At 33.4% G+C, this 22,669-nt stretch overlaps 1 protein-coding gene across 30 annotated transcripts in view; it reads right to left on the bottom strand.

Annotated features, from left to right (window-relative positions):
- Nucleotides 1–22,669, bottom strand: part of FIP1L1 (factor interacting with PAPOLA and CPSF1) — a 65,140-nt gene that overhangs the window by 9,430 nt on the left and 33,041 nt on the right. For 16 of the 30 annotated variants that reach the window (XM_089911933.1, XM_089911928.1, XM_089911930.1 and 13 more), the window contains 5 exons: nucleotides 20,623–20,716; nucleotides 18,750–18,906; nucleotides 9,557–9,583; nucleotides 7,470–7,524; nucleotides 6,015–6,070 (listed from right to left, as the gene is read on the bottom strand). In XM_089911933.1, the coding sequence (XP_089768059.1) occupies nucleotides 6,015–6,070; nucleotides 7,470–7,524; nucleotides 9,557–9,583; nucleotides 18,750–18,906; nucleotides 20,623–20,716 (389 nt within the window). The remainder of the gene's footprint in view (nucleotides 1–6,014; nucleotides 6,071–7,469; nucleotides 7,525–9,556; nucleotides 9,584–18,749; nucleotides 18,907–20,622; nucleotides 20,717–22,669) is intronic. The other 14 variants (XM_089911929.1, XM_089911927.1, XM_089911931.1 and 11 more) reach the window with 1 other exon arrangement.

Raw genomic sequence — 22,669 nt, 5'->3', positions numbered from 1 at the left:
AAACAAAGGCATTCATAAACAAAAATAAGCGAAAGTTATAAACAACAGAGTTCACCAAAAAAAACTTCTACCAGATATGTGCATATTACATTTCAAGAGTAACCACTAAAAAACAGAAATAAGTATATTATTTCAAAACTGTAGGGAAAAATAGAATTTTTAAAAAATCACCTGAAAAATTCAGTCAATTCAAAACAGAACTAGAAAGAATGGGGGTATGGGAGACAAGTATGAATAGCTCAAAAATCACAATACAAAAGACACTGAATTAATTAATCAGTTAAGTGACAGAGATTATTGATTTGTACTTTTAAAAATTCTACCTAAATGCTGAAGATAAGAGACATAAAAAACACACAAAATGGTTGAAAGTAAAAGAATGGGAGGAAAAAAAGGAAAATACTAATAAAATAAAATAAAATACTAATAAGATAGTAATAAAATAAAACACTAATATCCCCCAATTTCCATATGAGCAGCTGTATTAAAGCAGACTCATACAAAAAGGATTACTCGGGGAAGAAAGGATGACTACTTGAAGGTGGAGGATGCAACTGACCAAGAAGACAGAACAAATTAAACTTCCAAATATCTAACACCATTGCCTTACTTTTTACAGAGTAAAAACTAACAGAATACAGGTAGAAATAGAAAAATCCACCATGATCATGGGAGATTAACATACTCTTTCAATTACTGACACTTCAAGCAAACAAAAAAATCACTATAGATATATGAGGACCGAGCAAAATACCGCTAACAAAGTTGATTTAATGGACATAACATAGAATACTGCCCAGGGCAGGTAAAGAATACTCATTCTTCTCACCCATATGAAACATTTATAAAAATATACTATGTACTTTCAAAGGATAAGTGTAATAGACACCATGTTCTCTGACCACCATACAATTTAAATTAGAAGTAAAAATTTAAAATTATGGGAAAATAATCTCTATATACATCAAATTTAAAACACACTTCTGATAACTCAGGGGTCAAAAAAGTCATAAATTTAAAATAATTTAAAAACCGAACATAAACAAAAACACAATATATCAAAAGTCTAGAAATGAAAACTGTTCTGGAGGGAAATTAATCTTAAAAAACACTACATTAGAAAAGATGGAAAGTGAATGAATTAAGCTTTCAACTTATGAACCTAGGAAAAAATAGAATAATCTAACAGAAGGGAGATAATAAAGATAAAAGTAGAAATCAAGTAAATAGAAAACTACCATACAATAAACAAAGCTAAAAGTTGGTTTTTAAAGACTAGATGAATAAAACATGATAATCTTCTGACAGGATTAAGAAAAAAGAGACCTCATAAAAATTATCAGAACCAATAAGGGACTACAACTACAGATGTTGCAGAGATTAAACAATACAGAGAATATTATATACTTTAGACCAACACATTAAGTAACTCAAGAGTGAAAAGAAATCTTGACTAGTACCATAATTATTAAAGACATTAAATCCGTAATTTAAAACCTTCCCACAAGACCAGATGGCTTTTACAGGTGACTTTTACTACAGATCACTCTAATAATATACAAACTTCCAGAGAATAGGAAAAAAAGATTATTGCCTAACTTATCCCATGTGGCTTGTATAACCTTAATACTAAAACCAGTTAAGGACAGTACAAATAAAGGAGAATCACAGAACAATCTTACATATGAACTTAGTTGTCAAAATCCTAAATAAGTCAGTGTTTATTTTTAAAAATAAAAAGGTAAAATCAATCATGACTAAGTTAGGTTTACCTCAGCAAATAAAAGGTGGCTCAATATTAGAAAAATTTAGAAATCTGCCACATTTAACCGAGAAGGCAAACAGCATGATCAACTCAGAAAGCATCTGATAAAGCTCAATACCCGTTCACAGTTTAAAAGCCCTTGGAAAGCAAGAAGAGATTTTCCTTGTACTGACATAGGGTTTTGTCAAAAACCTAAGAGAAAAAATCTAGCAGTATAAATATAAAAGCATTTCCTTTAAAAAAAAAAAAGGGGGGGGTATCCCCAGACAAGAACTCCACTTTCAGTACTTCAATATTATATGGAGGTCCTAGCCAGAACAATAAGACCAAAAAAAGGGGGTTGGGGGCGGGGGGAGGTGAGGAATAAGAATCTGAAACGGAAGGAATTGCACATGATACTGCCTGAAGGGAATTCACAGACAAATTATAGTGAGAGTTCAACAGGTAACAGGCTACAAGATCAACATATATATTGATCAATATATATACATATAAATAAAACAAAAACCAATTATATTTCTAAATACAAGCAAACACAAACAGTACATGGAGTTTAAATGAATATACCATTTATAAGAACAAAAAATAGGTACCTATGACTAAATCTAACCAAAGATGTGCAAGAAGTGTATGGAGACAATTATAGCACTCAGCTGAAACACATTAAAGAACACCTCCCTAAATGGAGAGTACTTGTTCATACATTAACACAATGTTGTAAGGTATGAATTCCTACAAACTGTTCTAGAGCATCAATGTAACAAATAACATGGTATAGTAAGAGAAAGGACCCTGGAGCAAGGCTACAAGGTTTCAAAGCCTGCCTCTGCCACTTATTGAGTGACATTGGGAAAATGGCCTTAATCTGGCTGTTCTTAAATTCCCTAGTCCATAAAATGAGGGTCGTAACACTATGCCTGCTTTATAAGACTGTGAGGATTACATGAATTAACAGTGTTTGTCATACTGTATGCATAATATAAGCGTTAATTATTAATAAAAATCAACAGAGTTTTTCATGGAACTTGCAAAGTTGATTCTAAAATAGATATGTAAGAGCAATGGCCCCAAAATACTTCTGAAGCAGAATAAGGTAGACAGATTTTGCTGAACCAGGTATCAGATTTACTATAGAACTCAAAATTAAGGTAGTGTGGCATTATTAGCACAGGGACAGTTAAATTAACCAAATGAATAGTCTAGAAAGGTAAGAAACAGATCCATGCATGCAGGGAAACTTGATACACGAATGGAGAGATGACACTGTAGATCCCTCAGGAAGGATAAACAAGTAACACTGGGACAATTACATCTTTACTTCATAACGCAGGCAAAAATTAATTCCAGATGGCTTAAGAACTTACACAGGAAAAAGAAATTTGAAAACTTTTTTTGGGGAAAAATGTATTAAAGAATATCTTTGTATACTTGAGGTAGAGAAACTCATGGTTCAAATATGAACCCAATTAAAATGTGGTATGACTTTGCACAGTTGATGAAGTGTTAAAAAAAATGATACTTTTAATGGATTTGCCGTAGAAAACTTCTTCTTTGAGGGGCTTGAGTATAATTATCGCTATAGTACAGAATATTTACACAGTCATAATAATGTGACTATGGTTTTTGTTTAGCTTTTAGAATAAAATATTTGTCAGGGCACAGATAATTTTGGTTACAAGACAGAATGTTAGAAGTATAGCTGATCAAAGCAGGGAGGCAGAGGTGGAAAAAGAGGTGAAGGCTTGGAAAGACACACAGTAGTAGAGACTGATGGTACATGAAACAGAGGGTAGGTATATAAATAAAAAGAGGAAGAAAGAGAGTAATATAATTTCACTTCAGGGGAATAGGAGAGGAGTAATGATGGTAAGTGAGTAAAATATACATCCATCACACTAAGAAGATAACAGATGGTATCTAAAGTTATATAATCAAGAAATAGGGTGACAAGCCTATGTAGAAATGCCATGCAGACCATCAAAAGAACTAAAAACCATTAAAAATGTCTGTCTCTGCAGTTCTTCAATATTCCTGCAAAGATTACTTTTAAACTAGGTATTGCTTTATAAGCACAATCTTAATATGCACATCAAGAAAAATCATTGTTTTCCATCTACAGTTACTTAGTTTAGTAGTGTTTGAGGATGAACTACAAAATTCTAAAATAAACAAGGTAAAACAGAATTACCAATAAAGAGGAAGTAGTATTTATTATCTTCATTCCAAGGCTTTGTTTGACTGGAATAAAGAAACCTAACTTTATTTAATTCTTGTGCTATGCTTTATCATTGTTAGTACTAAAGACATCCTCCTTAAAGGGGGGGAAAACCGCTCATCTCTGAGGGGGTGGTAAAGAGTGAGCAGAAAACTCTTGCTTTTTTATTAAAAATGTGCATGTATTACTTTGAGAAAAAGTTAAATGCTTAATTAGCCAGTTTTTAAAAAATGAAATCTTCCACAAGGAAACTGCGCAGGTAATCTCAAGAATAAAGTCTTATTCTTTCTGATATGGGCTATTCCTCAAGTTCATCTGTACTGAAACAAATACACAGGAATTTAATGACAAAGCAGAAAATGTTAAGTGCCATAAAAAAGGTAAAAATAAATTTTAATTAATTTTATAAGTAATGCTTATCGAGTATGTACATATTATAGGTACTGTGCTGAGTCCTTTATATTCAAACTTCAATTAACAGATGTGAAAAATAACCGCCTCCAAGTGCAGAAAAGGGAAGGAACTTGGAGCTTGTTGGAGATGGGGATAATCAGAAAAATAACAGCTAATATTTGAGCGTTTATTAAACGGCAGGACTAACATGCTTCAGTGTATTCTCTCTGATCTTACGAGGAAGAATTATGCTCTCCATTTAATGGTTAAAGATCTACAAAAGTCACATAAATAATGAGAGGGGGAAGCAAGATTCCAACCCAAAGAGTATGACTTCCTGGGAGCCCAGGGGAAAAAATGTGACATAACCACTGAAACAAATAACAGAAAGACTACCTTTTGATGTGAATGAATGGAATATGTGGCTTTGAACAAGGTGGGTCTGAAGGACAGTACAAAACCCTGACACAGATCCCTAGAAGGTTAACTGAAAGTGTATGACTGATACAAATATCTGCTCTCTCACCAAGACTTACAAATTCTACTCCTTAAATGCCTTTGGAACCACTAATTTTCTCCATCCCCCATGGTATCCGCTGAATTCAGGACTATAAATTTCTTCCCCTGGATTACTCTAACAGCTTCTTGTTCTCCCAATCAAGCAGGCATCTCTGCCCTTCCCACCTTTCTCCCACCCTACAAATACCCAATTTCCTCACAGTAAGTAGCCAGAATGGACGCTTTTCAAATGTAAACCTAACAATTATGCAAATCAGCATAAAACTAAATGGCTCCTCACAGCCCTCTGACTAAGGTCTAAACTCTACAGCATGGCTGTAACGCCCCGCACCATTTCTTATCTCATCTCTAGATGTTCATCATATTCTCTACTCTCCAACCACACCACACTTCATTCAGTTCATAAAGCCTACCACACTCTCTCACACCCCCATGTTTCTGAACATGATTTGAACCCCAAATCATCTACACCCCACTCCAGTGGAGTGGGAGACCCCTCCATCATGCTCCTATGATACCCTCTTCTGTCACCTGGTTGTTTCCTCACTAGCTTATAATTTGCTGAAGGCAAGCAAACCTTTGTCTAGTTTACTGTATCCTTAAAACCCAGTACAATGCACAGCTCTTTTAAAATAAACGAATGGATCAAGAAATCTAAGCAGAAAGTGGTATCAGAAGGCCTTAGAAGGGACAAAGTTGTCAAGAGTGAACATGAAAGAGAACCTGCCAAATGATCTAGAAGAAAAGATAAACCAGTGAGGGGGAAAGATGAGAAAGAGGTTAGTCAGATACCGTGAGTTAAGAAACAAAAAAGATTATGGACAGTGAAGATCGACAATTTGGTGACAAATCCTAAATCCTTTTGGGAAAAGGCAAGGGACAAATATCCCCGTTGTGTCACCATCTGTTAATTTTTAAAAGTACGGCTGGTAAAGAAATGAAAAGTATTCTGTTAAGTAATCTGGAATATATGTAAGACCTAGTTATTCCTGTAGTAAATATTTTTTAATTGCTCTGTAAGATAGTACTTTAAACCATGGAAGTATGTTTCTATTGTTTTAAAAGTACTTAAGTACTTTACTGATTCAAACTGAATCTGGGCAATTGAAAAGTAACACTTACCATTGCCATATGGAAAAGCACGTGCAGAACGACTATCATAACCAGAGGAATGTCCACTGTCGAAGAAAAATATATTTTTATGTGTTGCAAGGAAGTTCTGAATTTTAATAATTTGGTGCAAATGCAAAACATAGGGCAGAATTATGACTTTTATTTAACCACCATATAATGGTACCTGTAATTCTGTAACTTTATTTTTTAATACTTAAAAACACAGGCTGTTTAACCTCAAAACCTAACACCTACTTGTAAAGAAAATACAGCTTGTTAGTATTAACATGAGTAATCCAATCAATTCAGCCTGACTCACAATAAGTAACAGAAACTTCGAGGCTAACAAAGTATTTCAGACTTTAGTTAAAATTTTGCCTTAAAAAACTGACTTTAATAATTAAAAATCAGAAATTCAGTGCTACTGATAGAATCAACAAATACTACTTTTTAACATTTTGATTGTGAAAACAAATATATATTTAACAAGAACTTAAAATTAAATCCTATGGTCTCACAAGTCACACTTCACCGAGTTTTATCATTTCGTTTGAAAATCATATGCTTGGTTTGATGTTATTGATGTGAAGTTCTCACAATTTTTCTTTTTATATAGTTTAAATCACTTTTTCAGAAATACAGTATTTTTTATAGAGTTTATTTGCCACTTAAGAGGAAATAATAATAGCTACCATTTATTAGTTATTTCTATCTGCAAAGAATGGTGCTGATGCCTTATATTCACTAGCTGTTTTAATCTTCACAACTCTATCAACCCCCCATTTGGTAAAAGAGGAATCTGAGTCTCAATGAATAGTTTTGAACCTTGCCTAAGAACACAAAGCTGGGAAATTCTGAAGCCAAATTTGAACCAGGTTAGTGTGATTCCAAAACCTATGGGGTTAAACATGGTATTGCCATCCATGAGGTAAATGTTCTTTACCACAGCATTCCAAATAACATAAACCATAAACGCAGGGTATAAAAAATAAGGCTACTGCCACGCAGAAGGGATCCAGTCTTCCTTTGTGGAAGCTGAGTTGCACTGGGTAGCAAGGAATAAGGCAGCTTTGCTTTACTGTGGTCCCTGAAAATAGTTATCCTTACTTAATCCTAAAACAGACATGCATTATTCATGATTACTAGTCATCTGTTTGTACATCCCACAAAACTGGACTACAGCCAAGTTTTTACAATCTAGGGGTTTCTTTAATAAGAGTATCGTAAATCAAAGCAAGATATTTCAAAATACTATCATTTAGTTTTCTTTGTCCTGTTTTGTTACTAGGCTATAGGTCCAACATCTTATATAAAAGTAACTAATACAGATCTAGACTTATGAATTAAAAGGCAGGTACTATTGTTTATAAAATTAGACCTTTGAAAATATTACCAAGATACATATGATTCTTCTGTCAGAAGCCTATCAATGATAAAAAAGTTTACAGTATCCATACTGATTACCTTTCTATTGTTGGTATAAGAGACGGAGGTGGAGCGCCTGGTGGAGGAGGAAAACCTGAAACATTCAATCATAAGATAAAAAAAGTTAACAGAATGTACACTTAATGCCAAGAGTTAAGGTTGCTGTGTGTCACTAAATTTCTCTGGGGATATAACGTGCTTCTCTATGTTATAATGGACAGGAAAAAAATGGAGCTTAAATTTATGAACAGATTTTTGGAGGAATATAACTTTAAATGAACAGTCTGGTCTAATACACAGAGCACAAACTGGGAGTCAGGACACCCGGTCTTATTTTCAGCACCACACACAGCCCATTTTGTGAGTGTGAGAAAGTTAATCTCAATGCCTTACCTTTTCCATATATAAAACAGTAGTAGTGTTGCCACCAGATATATTTTAAGTATTTTAGAAGAAAAGCAAATAAAATAGCATTTACCTCTTTCAAAAAATATTTTGAGAGTTTAGATGTATATAAATTTCCTTAAAATGTATAATTTATAAATAAAATCTTACCAGTAAATATATAAATGCTTAAGGCTGAGAACATCCATCATAAAATACGTTTTAAATAGCACAACCCTAAAGAACTAATTTATAAAGAAAAGCACATAATATAGTTTTTAAATTAGTTTAGAAATGAAATAATTTGCACCTTTATATCATGAGGTCTGTATTCTGAATAATTCACAAAACCTAAATGAAATACCACAGAGTATGGCTACAAGGGACCTTAACAGTTAAATCTACTCTGCACTTTCAAATTCAGATAGGCAATAAAATATCCCAACAAGACTTGAAGATTCTACAACTTATGATACCAATTCCTATGACACCAATTCCTGCCAAGCTTTAATAACCCTATTAGGAAGCACATTAAATTATATAATTCGAATCTCTCTCACTACAATTCATATGCTGATCTGCATGAGGACAAAAAGCAATCCATTGAAATACATGTTTGAAAACACTTCCACTAAGCCTCCTTTTTAGTATTCTAGGTAAAAATGAACCCCCGTTCTCCTAACCCTTCTCAAAAGTCCATTTAAATCCATTTTTAGCCCTGCTTCAAGCTGTTTCAAATTCACCATGCTCATCTTCACTGTGTCCAGTTTTTTGGTTCTCCTCTATTAAGCATCTTAGCAGTGTAAAATCTAGCAATTACTACATTAGTCCTAGAGTCACAATCCTACTTTATATAGCCTTACAATCACTTCTTTTTAACCTATAAAGACACACCAATGATTCCTTTATGACTTTTCCTAGTAAGTCTTGTTCAGCCATATTCATACATAATCAGTGACTCTCTATCCCACATCTAAATATGTATACTATCCCATGCTATCTAAACTCCACTATTTTCTGTTTATCAAGGTCATTTTGAACTTAGACCCACCCTTCCAAGCATTGTCACCTCTCATTCTCTTTATACTTCTTGACTTTTAATACTGAACTCAGTAAATACACTTGCTATCATATTTGTATCACACTACCAAAAAATAAAAAAATTTAAAAAGAACTGAAAAAAAATGTAAAAAACACTGGGCCACATATAAACTCCTATTGATCATATCCTTACAACAATGAACAATTTAAGCATTGCTCTATGAACAACCATCTGTCCAGCTGTCAACCTATCTGTGTGGTTCAGAACATACTTTCTCACAACATTGAGTTATGCCAGCAGGGTAAAAATAAAAAAATTAGAAACCATGATAAAGTCAAGATAAATGACCTTTCTCTTCTCTTGCAGTCACTTCATCATACATAAAAAATTCATTGGTCTGAAAAAACAATTTTTAATAAAAATTTTATTTTTAATCCTATACTGTTTTCTTTAATAAATTGATATGGTAAAAACTTTCTCAGAATGTCTATTTCTACAGAAATGGGTAAGACAAGTATAAGAAAACTAAATATCTTAATCAAAACTCGAATGAAGCAAAGGCAGAGCTGAAAATAGGACCTTGAAATCCCAATAGCCTATTCCACATTCTAACCACATCAACACTGTCCCTCCTGTAACTGTAAGCTTGAAATTTCATGTTTATTAACAATGATGGAGAAAACATGAAAAAAAGTTTTACCTGGAGGTGGTACAGTTATTGGAATACCTAAAAAACAAGTGATGAAATTTAATATAGTAATTGGATTTCATAACCTGTTATGTATTTATGCCATCACCAAAGAAAACCTTGAAATAAAACCCCTCGCCTCATTGTCCTGGCTTATTCCGTCAAAAGCAGCATTCTGTTTTCTTGCAGAGGACCAACAATTCAAATGTAACGTCAGACTTCCTGATGAAATCCCAGTCTAACAACTTCATAACAAGGTTTCCCCCACTAGTTGTGATCACAAACGAAGTGAGACATCAGTTAAAAAAGCACACTTGTGCATACACAAATATCAAACTCCATGAAATTAACACTAAGTTTGATAATCCACATCTGATCTTGTTATTTTAACAGTTTAATAGGGAAAGTGATCAATGGGCTCTTAAATACTGCAGGTAGTGCAAGGTAACTTGGAAGATGATGGATATTCACTTTAGTAAAGCTACGAGGGAGGTTCAAGTGTTAGTGTGAATTGTTTTACTGTTGTTGACAGGAGTGTGGAAAGGTTATTACTTCCCTTGACTTGTGGGAGGATAGGGGGTATAGCCAATTCATATATATAAACCCCTAGGGCACACTAAGTCTACTTCTATAGAAGTCAGTAAATACTAATTTGAGTGACTCTCACTCATTGGCACACATTAAAAACTTTAAGAAATAAGCTATGTATAAACATTCTCAATTTACATTGGTCAAATGTGCCTATAAACCCTAATTTAAAATTTATGTGTCATGCAAATTATAAGTTTCTTGTCTGAAGAAAAATGACATTTCTAAGTAGAAAGCTTTAAAAAACAAATAACTTTTTCAAGGAAAATTTTATACCATAATAACTTCAACAAAGTCAGAATGGTTTACTAAATCCAATCTTAAAAACTGCATCAAAACTATTCCCAAAGAGGAAAAAGTAATCTAATTCATTAACTAAATGCATAGGAAAAAATAATGAAAAAAACTGCTTTCAAGTGTTTGCTTGTCAATGAAACATCTGCCAATAATTTATTTAAACTTTTTCTGTGCATGTTTTACCAGAATAAGAGGTTTATACAAAAAGATCTTAAAGCAGCAAATGGCCTTAAAATGGAGAATGAAGCACCTTATTTAACCACCCGTGCAATAAAAGGATATGCTAACCTTACAAAAACCAAGAAGATTGAAAAAGATATATAAGGCAGCTATCATGTTTCAAAAATCATTAGGCATCCACAAGTCTACTAAAATGAGCTACACTTCATGGTAATTCTCATCCATCCTGAGGTACCTTGCTGCTTCCTATATTACTAAGCTAAAAGAATCCAGCAAACAATACAAACTAGCAGAGTCCCAGACACCAAACTAAATGGGAAATCAAGGAAGGCAGAGCATATTAAATGTTCTTAATGTCTACTATTACTTGATTTTCTTTAGAACAGTATAGATATTTTTAGAGCACTACTGTACTTCACTATGTGACCTGGTTTTCACATTTGAATACATGACTATTTAAATGAATGACTATTGTCCTAGGTGTGTAAGATAAAAAACCATACCAACTTCAGCAACCCACTCTGTAATCCTAATAACTTTACCTAAGTCAATACACGAGCAACATGCATCACTTCAGCTAACTACAATGTGAATTCATGTGAAGTAAGAAAATACTAGTCAGACCTCTCAAAATTTAGTCCTCAAAAACATTTATCAAACTTTCACAAAACATAAAAGAATATAACCAAACTATTAAGTATGCTATGAAGGTAGTTAAAATTACAAACATTTTGCTTTAAATTTTAATCTTACTACAGTAGTATCATAGGACAGATTTTTTAAAAATCAACTGAAAAGAATTAAGAACACAAAAATTATGCAACATAGATAGACAGATATAGATGTCTTTCCAAACAGTATCTACACATCAGAAAGCTGGCATGAGAACTTATAAAGGGTCGTTCTTGTGAGACCCATATTTCATCTAAGATAATTCAATGCAAATCTTTATTGGTAAGTGTTCACTGAAACAGAACTTATAAGTTGATGAAACATTATACAATCCATTCTTTGACAATTAGCAAATGTATTTTCAAAATGCTACTAAGAAAATTTAATATGTGATATAATGTTAAACCAACACAATTTTCATCTAAAATAATCACCGTTTGGTATTTGACTTTTGTTAACAAAAGAAACAGTGTAATGAAAAAGAAAATGCATCTCAAAATTCCCCGTCCTGTCTCCCTCAACAATCCCACCTTTCCTGGCCAACATACATGCTGCCCAGCCAACAGGCTTGAAATACACAAAGCACGCACTGTGTTTCTTTTTTGTATCCTTTATCTGTAAAATGAGTAGGGAAAAAATGTTTGTTTTCCTGGAAAGTTTTGCATACAATAGTAAAAGCAAGATTTCTATTACAGGCCAAAAGTTTTTGGAAAAGTAATATTCAAGTTCTAAAGGGAATGAATAGATTAGTGGTTTTGAAACTTCAGTGGCCATCAGAATCACCTCAAGAATTTGTTAAAACACAGACTGCTGGGCCCCACCCCTAGAATTTCTGATTCAGTAGGTCTGGAGTGAGGCAGAGAATCTGCATCCCAAACAAGGAGATGATGATGTTGCTGACCAGAGACCATACTTTGAGAATCACTGGATTACATCCAAACTTCTCTACTAATTGCATTGCTGAGCACCTCAATATTCAAAACACGTAACATAAATTCCATTTCAAATTTTTATGAAACAAACAAAGCATGTGACATTCTTAAGTAAAACAGTACAGCTGTATGACAGCCTATACTATCTGGCATCTTCAAAAGAAAGAGGATAGGATTTAACTAATTCCAGTATGTAGTAAGTACCTGTAAACGTAAAGAAGCATAGGGGTGGGCGGGGGACCTAAAATCCTATTTAGGGACTGAAGGAATTGATGCAAAGAAACAGAAAAACAGCAGACCAGCAAAACATCATTTCAAAAGGAACTCATCTATATTTCAAAAACTCCCACAAAGTTAATAGAGGCTCTGTACTCAAAAGATAAATGAATAAAAATTATCTATGAACGCATTCTCAATGTATCGCATCATTATTTTATATAGCTATGGCAAAAAAGAGTTAGGTGACAGCAATCTCTGACATGGCTTCCATTGATCCCTGCCTCCTGGTATTCATGTCTTTTTAAACCTCTGGTATTTATATCCTCCCCTTGAGTGTGGTCTAGATATAATGACTTATTTCTAACAGGCGAAATACAGCAAAAATGATGGGATGTCACTTCCGTGACTAGGTTACAAAAGAGAGTGACTTCTATTTTGCTGGTTTCCTCTACTGTGTTCTCAGCATTCATGCTCTGATGAAGCCAGCTACCTTGCTGGAGAGGAAGTGAATCTTTTCAACAAAGAGGTCAGTGAACTTGAACAGAAATCTTTTCTTAGTCAAGCCTTTGAGATGACCATCTCAAAGCCTCTGAGAGAACCTGAAGCAGAGGACCAGCTAAGCTGTCCCCACATTCCTAACCCACAAACACTGTTCAATAATAAATGTATGTTGTTTTAAGCCACTATGTTCTACAGTAATTTGTTATGGAGGAAGAGCTAATACATATAGTTGCCACCTATCATTTCTCTATTCAGTTCAAATGAAAGAAAAAAGCACAGCAAAGAACTATGTGAACTATGCTTCCTATTTCTCACTTGTAAATGACAAATTTCATCAACACTAGCATGTTACAAATTGATAGCCTGATCACTTTCCTTATGTCTCACCAATTTCTACTGTCAAGTCATCAAGCTCGTAAGTAAATTCTGCACAAAAAAACTGAGTACAAAAAGTTTTATAAAAATCTTTAAATATTACCTTCCACCACATGCTTTTCTATGTATCAATATTTTAAATACTATATACACACATACATCATCTACCATGTACCCTTTTAAAAAAAACAGGATGTAGACTACTATAAAACTATTTCTTAATAAAGTAATTAATCACAAAGGTGCAAAAAGGAATGGAAGTAATTTTAAAGAAAAAATATGTTAGAAGGTGATATGGTCACTAAACTTAAAGCAACAAAAATAGTTATCAGCATACTCCACACCTAAAAAGTAAAAAAGATAATTTTACATTAACTATAAAATGGGTGAACTATTTTATCTTTATTAAGATCTCTTAATCCTATTATAATCTAAAAGCCTATGGAAAACAAAAATTCTATGTTAGACAAATAAAAACGTCTCTGATAGAAATATCAGTATTTTTACAAATAACTTGTAAAGGAATTAATCTCTACAAGCTCACATCTAATGGCAAAGTGACTGGAAGAGTAGCACAAACAAAAGGCAAATATTAAACCATAATTAAATTCTACAAAATACAGCATCTATGGTGTATTAAAAATATAACTATTATAAAGGGAGCATCCATGGGGAAAAAAGACATTTAAAAGTATCAACAACCTGAAGGAGCTTTTATTTTCTATTAAAACTTAAATTTAACTTAATTGTGCCAAAAAATACTATTCGTTACAGATAATTAGCATTACACCCTACTTTGAGTTTACTGAAAACACTGACAGACTCTTGGTTTTTTAAAAAAATACAGAAAAACACAACAAAATAGAAAACGAGTACAGTTCTCAAAAACTTCAAGAAATTATTTTTCAAAAGGTATTTCTAGAAACTACATTTTTAAAATGCTTACATTTTTGGCAAACAGCATCAGTTAATATGTGGATTTGCTGTGTAAGACCAAAAATCTTCATGGAACTATAAAATCAGCTTAATAAATGTTATATTCACAAAACAGCTTCTCAAATAAAGGGACAAAATTGTACTTCCTCAAGGATGCAGAAAATATTCATCGAATACAGGCCAAGCTTCTGGCAAAGCAGCAGTTCTCAAAGTGTTATCTGGAGCTTCCTGGGCGTCCCAAAGGCCCTTCTAGGAATCTGCAAGGTCAAAACTCCTTTCATAAACACTAGGCTGTTATTTGCCATTTTCATGCTCATTCTCTTACAAGTATACAATGAAGTTTTCCAGAGGCTACATGACATGTGAAATCACAATAGATTTAATGTGGAAGCAAATAGGAGAATCCGGTTTTTTTCTATTAAGCCACATAGTAAAGAGATTTGCAAAAGTGTAAAACAAGGCCACTGTTTGCACTAAATGTTGTCATTCTGGAAAAATAATTTTTCATAAAAATATTATCTTAATATGTAATGGGATTATTATGCATACTCTCAAAATAATATTTTAAATATAATATTTTAGGGCTCCCCTCGTGGCGCAGTGGTTGAGAGTCCGCCTGCCGATGCAGGGGACACGGGTTCATGCCCCGGTCCGGGAAGATCCCACATGCCGCGGAGCGGCTGGGCCCATGAGCCATGGCCGCTGAGCCTGTGCGTCCGGAGCCTGTGCTCCGCAATGGGAGAGGCCACAACAGTGAGAGGCCCGCGTACAGCAAAAAATAAAAAAAAATATATATATAATATTTTAATTTCTCAGGTTTAATTTCTAATAAAAAAATAGATATAACACACATAAATAAAAGCTCTCTGGGGTCTACAGTAATTTTTAAGAGTATAAAGGGGTCTGTAACCAAAAAGTTTGATAGCCGCTGTGCTAGAAACCATACTGCTAACAGGAAAATAATCTAATTTTAGATTATCTAATAATCTAATTTTCTGGTTCACTAGAAAATGAAAATAATAGATTTTCTGAAAATTAAGGAAGATCTTGAATAACCAGTGTTTGTTTTCAAGCTACTGTTAGTATGGTGGCAAGGAACCATATTAAATACTTTTTCATTTAAAAAAGCTAATCCAGAACTCACAACATTCAGTTAGGACCTTACATGTTTATTGTACTCTCCAAAACAAAACCTCCTCTGCTCTCCGTACAAATCCACTGTGGCCAGAAATATGATTTTGGCCTCTCTGTCACTTTCATGTATGTTCTAGATGTATGTGTATTTGAGGGGGAGAGGAAGCAACACACCTCTTCTTTTCTGTTAACTACCTGACAGTAAAAGTTCCTTGAATGAAGCGGTCTCTAGCAATTCACTGTTGCTAAGGAGTAACTGTCCACTCATGCAAGAAGCCACATCTGTAAACCTCCAAGAGCTGACCATAAATTTAATCCTCCACACCAGGGCGTTTCTGAGAGTGAATAGTAATAATTAACCTGGGACAAAACATATAATAGGACTATTCCAAGCAAATCTGGATAACATCCCAAATTAATGGCATAATACATCATTATTATATTTGTTCCACCATACACAGAACTACAGTCTTAAAAACTTAAGCATTTGAAAGCTAATGTTAACAAATGCAACATTAAAATGTTCAAATTATTTCTCCAAAGATTTTTCTTCATTTCTCCTTTAATTATTTCTCAAGGAAGCAAACAGAAAACCCAAGGTTTCTCAAAGACAAATGGAGTATTTTTTAAGGCAGTACTTACAAAAAGACTCCTGAACCACAGCTTTCTTTCATTAGTTGCTTATGCTTCTTAAGGTGATCTAAATTACAGCAAACTATACAGAATATACTGTAATCATGTGACCCTGTGGTAAATGGTAACTGAAAATGTGGCTTTAATCAAGGCCTACATTCATCTGGTATATGTATATATATCTATGCAGCCATACTGTAATTTAAAGCCAGTGCTCATTCTGATTAATAAGTGCCTGTACCAACTGTCAATCTGATAATCGCTTTGGTGTTATGGATACATAAATATCCTGTTAACTCAATTAGCTAACATATTAAGGGAATGTCAAGTATACACAAGACCTCTGTGATTAGCGCTGCAGGGAAACATAAATGGAAATACACAGCCTATGCTCTCTCCAACAGCTCACAATCTAGTAAAATAAGGAGTAATCCAGATAGTCTCAACTTACAAATATTTGGTTTCAATATGAATTGGTATCTTTCCCTCACTACCACCCCCAGCAAATACACCACAGATAGGTACTGCTTAACCAGCATTAGAATTCATCTGAATTTGTATTCCTTCAATGCTGACAGGATGACATGGAAATGTTCTCTAAGGATAAGCATCAAAGGAAATCTGGACAGGTGTTTAAAATATGGAAAGCATGTAGCTGAAAATTAATATTAAATAGACAGCTTAAGCAATAATCACTGGTACTCTACAGTATAATGTCATAGATAAGCTAAACATAATTAAAAGATTTGTCATCCTTATAAACAAAGGTTAGACGGCAAAGAAATGGAATGATTTTGCCATTTTGAAAAAGAACGCACATCCAGATAATGCCATTGCCTATCAATATCCTACAGGGCTTCTAAATATTCTTACACCAGGGAAGTATTTATTTTTTTATCATCAGTTCACACCGCCTCTCTCTCACTTACTTTAATAAATAGCAAGTGTTGAAATATATGTTAGCCATCTGGGAATATACTATATTAGCTAGTAAATAAGAAAATTCTTTTAAATCACCTTTAGTAGCTGGTAAAGCTTAAATAAGATTACAAAGCAATGTAGTGTAAAGACTATTATCACATACATTAATCATCTTTTAGTCTCATTAAATCAAATACGTTCAAAATTAACTATTTCTACATTTTATCTTTTTCATAGGGCAAAGGACTCATTTATGGATCACTAAGTCCTCATTACTTTCTCTTTTCATTTAGTTAATTCTCACCACATTAAAGATTCAAGAGTCACAGATCCAGGCACAACTTCTGAATGGGTTCAGATTCAGAACAAGCAATTTATTGTTGGAACAAGAAATTCACTGAACTTTAGAAATAATGTTCTCTTGAGTAACCTCTCCACTCTTCTCTTTCCTCTATTTTTGAGACAACAAGTTCCCTAAAGCCGTAGTCAGGTTTCATAATTATCCTTTTTGAAAGCAGAAGTAATCTCAGAAGAAAATCAAAGGCATTGTGCTTGTGGGGCTAATGCAGTAGGTGAATTTTCGAGGCCAAGGATGAGTATTACAGGGAAGGATTAGTCACACCCTTTAAGTGCTTCTGTACTCTAATTACAATCACCACCGCTTAAAACAAAGACAACTCTCTTGCAAATTCAAAGTGAGTGGACAAGCCTCTCTAATATACACTGATTTTTTTTTTTTTTTTTGCGGTACGCGGGCCTCTCACTGTTGTGGCCTCTCCCGTCGCGAAGCACAGGTTCCGGACGCACAGGCTCAGCGGCCGTGGCTCACGGGCCCAGCCGCTCTGCGGCATGTGGGATCTTCCCGGACCGGGGCACGAACCCGTGTCCCTTGCATCGGCAGGCGGACTCTCAACCACTGCGCCACCAGGGAAGCCCTAAACTGATTTTATTAATAGAAAGCAAATTTTAACATATGTAGCGCATGTAGTTCTGGTTAGGACCAGGAGCTAATTTTTAACATTTACTACTGGCATTCTCCCTAGGAAGAAAGTAATTATTATCTCAATCAATCCTGTTAGTTTCATTAAAAATTGATTAAGGGATATAAATATTGAAAGTCTATCATGAATAAAATAACAAAGGTCTTCAGACAAAAGGATGAAAGTATAAAATTTGGTAATTATTTGTGAATTTTTTTCTACTGTCACTGATCTAGTTTTTAATAAATAACCAAAAGTGACTAAGAATATGATAAAAAATGACATTAATTTTCTCTCTTGTGTAGTAGAGGTAAATATCAGATACCTGGCACACAGAAACAGTCTCCTAAAAGGAAACCAGTATACAAAGAAAGATGACCAGACAGGCTGAGATTTTCATTTCAATCCCTTCACAGAATGTAATTTTTTTGACCTACACCATTCTGAAAGTGTCTTTAAATTTTTTTTCAAAACAAGTTAATATGATTCAATGTGAATTTATACATACACAACTAGCAACTTTAATTTGGGGATCACTATCATATTTTTGGATCACAATTTTAGTGTCTGTCCACTCTTCCCTATTTTAGTACATTGCTTCTTTGCTTTACTGAAAAAGTAAGACACATATACATCTGTTTCAGTGTGAATCTACTGAAGATTTTACATAATCAATTTCATATTCTATTACTTTTAATGTAGTGCAATCAATGAAGATTAATGTAGTGCAATCAATGAAGATGCTATTTTCAAATACATACTTTGTTAAATTCAAAATTTTAAAAACACTCAAAGGTTATTTTTCTTTCAAAATCAAATGTCTTATTTACTATTTACCTGGTGGTGGAATCAGAGGTGGAGCAGTGCTGACAGTGGGAGGAGGCGGAAGAAATGGAGGAGGTGGAAGGTGAGTGGGAGGAGCTCCTGGAGGGAAAAATGGCGGTGGTTTGCTAAAATTGTTGTCTACTTCAGTAGCAGATCTTTCAGAAAGGACCTAAAATTAGAGCATACTTAATTAAAAAGATGAATAAATGTTCTTATCTGAGATTAAACTCAGTAAATGAATCTCATTTAATCTAAGAAATAAGTTTTATTCACTTACATATATTCTGGGGAAGCAGGAGTAATTTTTCTATGTGTGTGATGTGCGTGTATATTATACAGATGTGAGTATTCACTCTCAAACACACTTTTTTAAATGTTCATATTCAAAGCCTAGACAAAACTGAATCATTACAAATAAAATTCTTAAGGAATAATTGTTCTAAAAATATTCTAAACGAGACAATTAAGTACTTCATAAATAAAATGTAATGAGTATTATCTTTGTTACTCAACCAAAGTTAAAGTATTCAAATTAAGGCAATATAATCATTAGTCATAGATACTAGCATTAAGAAATTAACATGGCAATAGAACCAGATATTCACTGTACCAAGGCCTGTCATTATCAGGTTGCAAAGTAAGAGACTATAAAGGCATGCATCAATAGGGTGCAACTAACAGGCAGCCAGATACATAAAAAACTTCTTCATGTGAGCCTTGTAACTTTAAGAACAAGGGTTTATACTTAAAAAGTATTTACAAAATACTGATCTATGTGAACAGGTAAGGGACAGAAACCGAACCTACAGGAGAGTGGCACCTAGAAATTTGAATTTTTGACAAGTTCCCTAAGGGATTCTGATGTGCAAACATGTTTGAGAAAACTAGAAAAAACAGGCAACATGATTTTATATATTTAATGTATACTTTTCAAATCCTTGCTGGCTGAAGCATATCATTTAAACATAATCTTTCATTAACTTTTCCTACATTTAAGTACAGTAATTTTTGTAAGGCTTATGCTGATAAGCTAGTTTTTAAAGTAGAAAGCAGTATTATTTTAGGAAAGCATGACATTTTAATGGTGGGGGTAAAAAAGAGGATTATCTTCCATTTTAGAAATAATTTACCTTAAAAGGTGCTAAAAAGAACATTTACATAATTTACTAAAGGTAATAAAGAATCAAAACACTGGACATCTTTTAAAGTACTCAGAGAAAGAAAATAAATAATGAAAAAAAGTGTGGTCAAGCTAATAGCTGAAAGTCTCAATTACTCAAAGTTCAAACTTGAATTATACAAGCTAATAACTCATCTTCTTTCATTCTTTCACTTGAAAAACAAAGAGATCTACTTCACCCAGAAATGTCACATTAAATAAATTATGGTATAGCCATACAATAAATCTATCATGAGGAGGTGTTAAATATTTTTAAGAATATGGGAAAATGCAAATGATAATTTTATATGGAAAAAAAAAGGATACACAAAAATATAACCATAGTAGTATCTATCCCAATCTTGCTTAGTGACGAGGAAGAGATGTACCAAAATGTTAAGAGTGGTTATCTTTAGATGGCAGAACTATCGACGGTTTTATTTTCTTCTTTAAACTTTTCCCATATTTTCCTTTTTTAGTCCAATGAGCCTATATGTCACATTTATAGCAAGGAAAAAAATATCTTACTGAAAAAGATCCAAAGGTTATAAATTTTAAATGGAACAGCTTTTGTAATAACATGGTGATTGATTCCACATTTTAAATCCCCTTTGTAGTACCTAAATCACCTTACATATAGCATAGTGCTATGAATGAATAAATTAAATTAGAACACAGATATAATCCTTCATTTAAAAAAAAAGAATAACTTTAAAAATACTAAACCTGTATGTTGCTGTTTTCATTTGCCCGTCGCCTTCCTTCTACTCGGCTGATAGTTATAGTCTGACCAATGACATCAATTGCCCCAGGTAATCTCCTGTAACATAAAAATTGGATCATTTCAGTTTCACCTAATTAGATGTTTGGACAATAACACAAATATTAGGTGAGAAATAAAGGCTAAAACCCTTTGCAATGTAATTTAAAATAAAATCAGATCACAACACATATTGAAAAAACTTCACTTAGATCTCACTACTTTGCATAGTCATAAAAACGAAATTTTATTAATTAGCTAAGACCAACACACCAAACAATGATCATAATGCTAAATTTTAAGTATTTTTGTAGGTTTTCTTCAAAATTTACTATTTTTTAATAGTCTCCAAGTGAATTTATTTTTGTGGAACTGAATCAGTAGCAAATGTTAAACAAATGGAAATAAAAATTTTTGCCCACTGTAATTGTAACACATATCATAGTTCTATTACAGAAATCTTAAAAATTCCTCAAAACGGCTTGAAAAGAAATAATGCTCATTTTGATACATAAAGGTTATGTTCCTTAGTGATTTATTCTGAGAATTAGAAAAAATAAATAGGGAACCACTTTTTCATTCTTGATAACTTGCCTTTAGTTAGAAAAATTCAAATATTTAAATGCCAGCCCCACCTCCAATTGTATTTACAACCATTAAAGTTTGTGAGTAGATGGAAAAACAGTCTATCACAAAATAATGCTGCAAATTCAATAGGAAAATCTAACAATAAAAGAAAATAAAATAACGTTAAAAGCCATTTTTACGTGTAGCTAAGAACTTTATAAAAATATATATGCTTAACAAGATACAGAAGTCACTTGTAGGAATTGGCAATGAAAAGTGGATGCAAATTAGATGAATTTCTCTTCATCTATATTTCAGTTCTGAACAATTCTGTTTTTAAAATTTTACAGAAGTAAAACAATCAAAGTACCATAGATCCTTCAGGTCACTACAGTTAGGTTCCTAAAATGACTAATAACAGCAGCTACCAATTATTGAATGATTACATTCTATACCTAAACCTCATAATAACCCTTAACTTAAAAAATTAATATATACTTGTTAGAGATGATAAAGCTAGAGCCAGAGTGATGTCACTGACCTCGGTAATAATTACATGGCAAAACTAACTTTCACACCTGAGTCTTCCTGATTCCAAAGCCTCAGACCCCTTCCCTTGAGCCATGCTGCCTTCTAGCAAGATAAGCAGCCTTTGAAAAACTTAAGACTTTTGGAAACCAAGAACTACTGAAGGTATGTTTCAAGTAAACCTTGAAAAGCCCCATAAATAATTTTATGCTCACAAAAACAAGAAGACAGACCTACAAAAAGTCTATAATGGCATCTGAAATGTCTTCAACTACATAGTTAATTCCTGCTTACTATCCTGCCACTTAAGATTTCTGTTAATACATTTAAAAAATGTTCAAGCCTTTCTGATTTTATACCTAGGTCATTGACCCCCTAGGTTCCCTCACGATCTCAAAGATCAAAAGTGATTTTACTTAACTTGTACCCTTCAGTGCAGCTGGGAAACTATCCTAACAGTCACACATTAGAAAAACTGAAATACTTCTGACAAAACAAATATTGCTCTAATTTTTGCCTAAAACTTAAAATACTTACAAAGCTATGACCACTATAATTTCATATCAAAGCACGTGCCATCAGCTCACATCTCAGATCCAACAGCCCAAACGATAAAGGTGTATATTCTGAAACCAGGATTTCCCTCACCATTTATCACTACCTAAACTTCATAGTAAAAATCCTTATTTCTACCCTACTATTTTCTTTTCCATTCTCTTCTATTCTCAATCGCTGGATTCTCCCCTCTCCATCTTCTTAAATTTATTCCCATCAAGAACAAATTCTCACAAATTTGTTTGGATTTGCAACTTGGATTATAAGTTCTCTGGATTGTTAAAAGTAGCAAAAGGGGAAAGATTCTATAACCTTTGACCATGGATTTCTAAGGACTTATGTTTTCAAAAATTCTGGGACACA

This window comes from Delphinapterus leucas, chromosome 5 (genome assembly GCF_059928025.1).
Source record: "Delphinapterus leucas isolate spDelLeu-1000000601 "Yukka" chromosome 5, BTC_Dleu_Yukka2, whole genome shotgun sequence".
Taxonomy (NCBI): Eukaryota; Metazoa; Chordata; class Mammalia; order Artiodactyla; family Monodontidae; genus Delphinapterus; species Delphinapterus leucas.
The sequence above is the reverse complement of the archived record's forward strand: the minus strand, read 5'-3'. Positions and strand labels throughout refer to the sequence as shown.